The following is a 2,779-nucleotide window of genomic DNA, read 5'->3' as shown; positions in this document are numbered from 1 at the left end:
CAAGCTATTCCCTGGGTAGAGTGCCATGGCATCACAGCTCACAGCAACCTCCAGCTCCTGGGCACAAGTGAGTCTCCTGCCTCTGCTTCCCAAATAGTAGGGACCATAGGCACTCGCCACAACACCTGGCTATTTTTTGGTTGCAGCCATCATTGTTGTTTGGTGGGCCCAGGCTGGATTTGAACCCGCCACCTTGGGTTGTGGGTGGCGCCTTAGCCACTTGAGCCACAGGCACCAAGTCAGGCTGGATAATTTTAACAAAATCACAAATCCAGAATATAATTCTACCTGAAATCATCTAGCCAAAAACCAAATTATTTAAGATTCAGCTTGTATGAAGAAAAATATTAAGTCTATTTACATATAAACTTGTATACACAAACAGGTTTTTATTTATTTATTTATTCATTCATTCATTTTTTGCAGTTTTTGGCTGGGGCTGGGTTTGAACCCACCATCTTTGGTATATGGGGCCGGGGCCCTACTCCTTGGAGCCACAGGCGCTGCCCTCATAAACAGGTTTTTAATTACTTCTGTTTTTAATATTGTTTTGCAGAGATGGAGTCTATGTTGCCCAGACTGGTCTCAAATTCTTGGCCTCAAGTGATGCTCTCATTTTAACCTCCCGAAGTACACAAAGCACTGGGATTATAGGCCTGAGCCACCTTACCTAGCCTGCCAACTTTAAAAACAAGCTAAACTAACCACCATTCCTTAAACTCTTCATATATATACATGCTGGAACTTAAAAGGACATTTAATAATTTCAAGGTTACATAGAAAAATAAGTTTTTTATTGCTGAAATTACAAATAATTTTTTGAACTTATAAAATTTTCAGTAATCACTTCAAAACTTCTAGAGAACAGTTCCCAATAATAATGTGTTTTTTCCTCCACTAAAAAAAGGAAAGACTTCCATCTGGGGACAACCCTTGATACAGAGTCTATTTCCCCAATAAACACCCCTCACAACCAGACATTAGCTTCCACAAATAAGCTTTTCACCTAACTGTTTGTGAAGAAAAATTTGCTACCAGACTACTGCCCTTGCTCTTCTTACTCACTTGAAGTCAGATTTTGTAGGTATTTGGGGACAAACTGTTATTATTTGGATATATTTGTCCAAATATGTACTGATACACAGTATCAGACAAAAAAAATCTGTTAATATCCGAAGCTAAATCTCAATTTAGACAATAAGGATTTTATTTGTATGACGATTGCTGATGTTAACTGTTGATTAAGTAAGATGTTCTATCTTGATTAATGCCATTATTCCGTAAAAAGTCACTTTTTCCAAAGATGTGTTCAAATTTCACATGTCATACAATTCACAGTAAGGACCCAGACTTAGATAATAGCTTCTAAAACATATACTCGGTCATGATAGGCTGACTTCCCCTTCTCTGGACAAAAACTGGTCATGGGAGATTTTAGGATATATTGCATAGAATGACTCCCATAAACAAATCAGTCCCTCAGAAGCACAGGATGAGAAGGATGTTCTGGAAATATTTCCTGTAAGAATCTCACTACATTAAAAATTATCCCCTGCATATCTGTGTTTTTTTCGGAGCCTCCCCAACAAAAACTCTATTAACAGCTCTACAAGTAGGCGAATACATTATCCTCATGCAGATGCTTTCAGTTTCTTTTTCTTGGCCTTCAGTACTGGAGGCAGAGAGATCTTAAAGGCTGTCCTGAAATGACGGAAAGAAGAAAACACTTTTTAATACTTGAAACCTCTGAAGTATGGGCCACCCACACAACCTGAAGGATACTCACTCGCACGTAGTGCAGATAGGGCTGAAGTTGCAGAATACTATAAATTAAAAAAACAACAACAACAAAAGGGTGATTTAAAAACCACAGAGTTCAGATATTTTCTGCCTGTCCCCTGACAAAAACTAAGTACATGAACTTACTTGACAGACACACAGAACAGACATAGCCAATTTCAATGAGATTTCGATGACAGAAGCAGGCGGCCCTGTAATCAACATGAACTGGGGGTGGGAGGATTAACTGAGATCTCTGATCTTGATCAGGAAGGAAAACCCACTGTAAAAAAGAAAAAAACAAACAAAAACAAGTAACTTTTACTTAAAATAAGAGAAAAGTCATCTGACAGAAAAGCCTGTCTTCCTCAGCTTTGAAACTCTAAGACCACCCCATTATTCCTTTCTTCCAATTATCAGCACCAGCCTTCTTGTTCCCATTCATTCCCCAGGACACGGGGGTCATATTTTACTCAAGGTATTGGGGTCACTCTTGCTGCCTCCTTACCAGCAAATACTGTAGAAGTGAGGGCATCTGAGGGACCTTCAAGTACAGGCCTCCTGTGATGTCACAAGCCTGCAAGACACACAGAGGGCTCTGCCAAACTAGCACTTAATTAGTCTTTCCAGAGAGATGGAAAAACATCTTCCCAGCACAAATGAGGACCAGAAACTTCCAGCTATTTCTCAAGATGTTCAAAATCTCTAATTTCAGCCTGGGCAAGGTGGTTCATGCCTATAATCCTAGCACTCTGGGAGACCGAGGTGGGAGGATCACTTAAGCCCAAGAATTTGAGATTGCTGTGATGAACTGTGATGAAGTGAAACTGCCTCAAAACAACAACAAAAAAACAACTCTTACTTTTCTCTCTTGACCAGTACTCTTTTACTCTTTGAAGGCAGTTCTGTAAGAGAGTTTGCCTTTTTTCCTGTTTGTTTGCTATTGATACATTTTTTTGTTGTCATATTTATCAATTTTCTTTTCTTTTTTTTTTTTTTT

At 39.1% G+C, this 2,779-nt stretch overlaps 1 protein-coding gene across 2 annotated transcripts in view; it reads right to left on the bottom strand.

The window, feature by feature from the left end:
- Nucleotides 1–1,628: 1,628 nt before the first annotated feature.
- Nucleotides 1,629–2,779, bottom strand: part of GTF2H3 (general transcription factor IIH subunit 3) — a 28,595-nt gene continuing 27,444 nt past the window's right edge. For both annotated transcript variants that reach the window (XM_003796029.3, XM_023516837.1), the window contains exons 10-13: nucleotides 2,288–2,356; nucleotides 1,927–2,062; nucleotides 1,787–1,823; nucleotides 1,629–1,701 (exon numbers count right to left, since the gene is read on the bottom strand). In XM_003796029.3, coding sequence (XP_003796077.1) covers nucleotides 1,632–1,701; nucleotides 1,787–1,823; nucleotides 1,927–2,062; nucleotides 2,288–2,356 — 312 coding nt within the window. In that variant the 3' untranslated portion in view covers nucleotides 1,629–1,631. The remainder of the gene's footprint in view (nucleotides 1,702–1,786; nucleotides 1,824–1,926; nucleotides 2,063–2,287; nucleotides 2,357–2,779) is intronic.

Source organism: Otolemur garnettii, unplaced genomic scaffold (assembly GCF_000181295.1).
Source record: "Otolemur garnettii isolate 467f Iridium unplaced genomic scaffold, OtoGar3 scaffold00099, whole genome shotgun sequence".
Classification (NCBI taxonomy): domain Eukaryota; kingdom Metazoa; phylum Chordata; class Mammalia; order Primates; family Galagidae; genus Otolemur; species Otolemur garnettii.
This window is presented reverse-complemented; position numbering and strand designations above follow the sequence as displayed.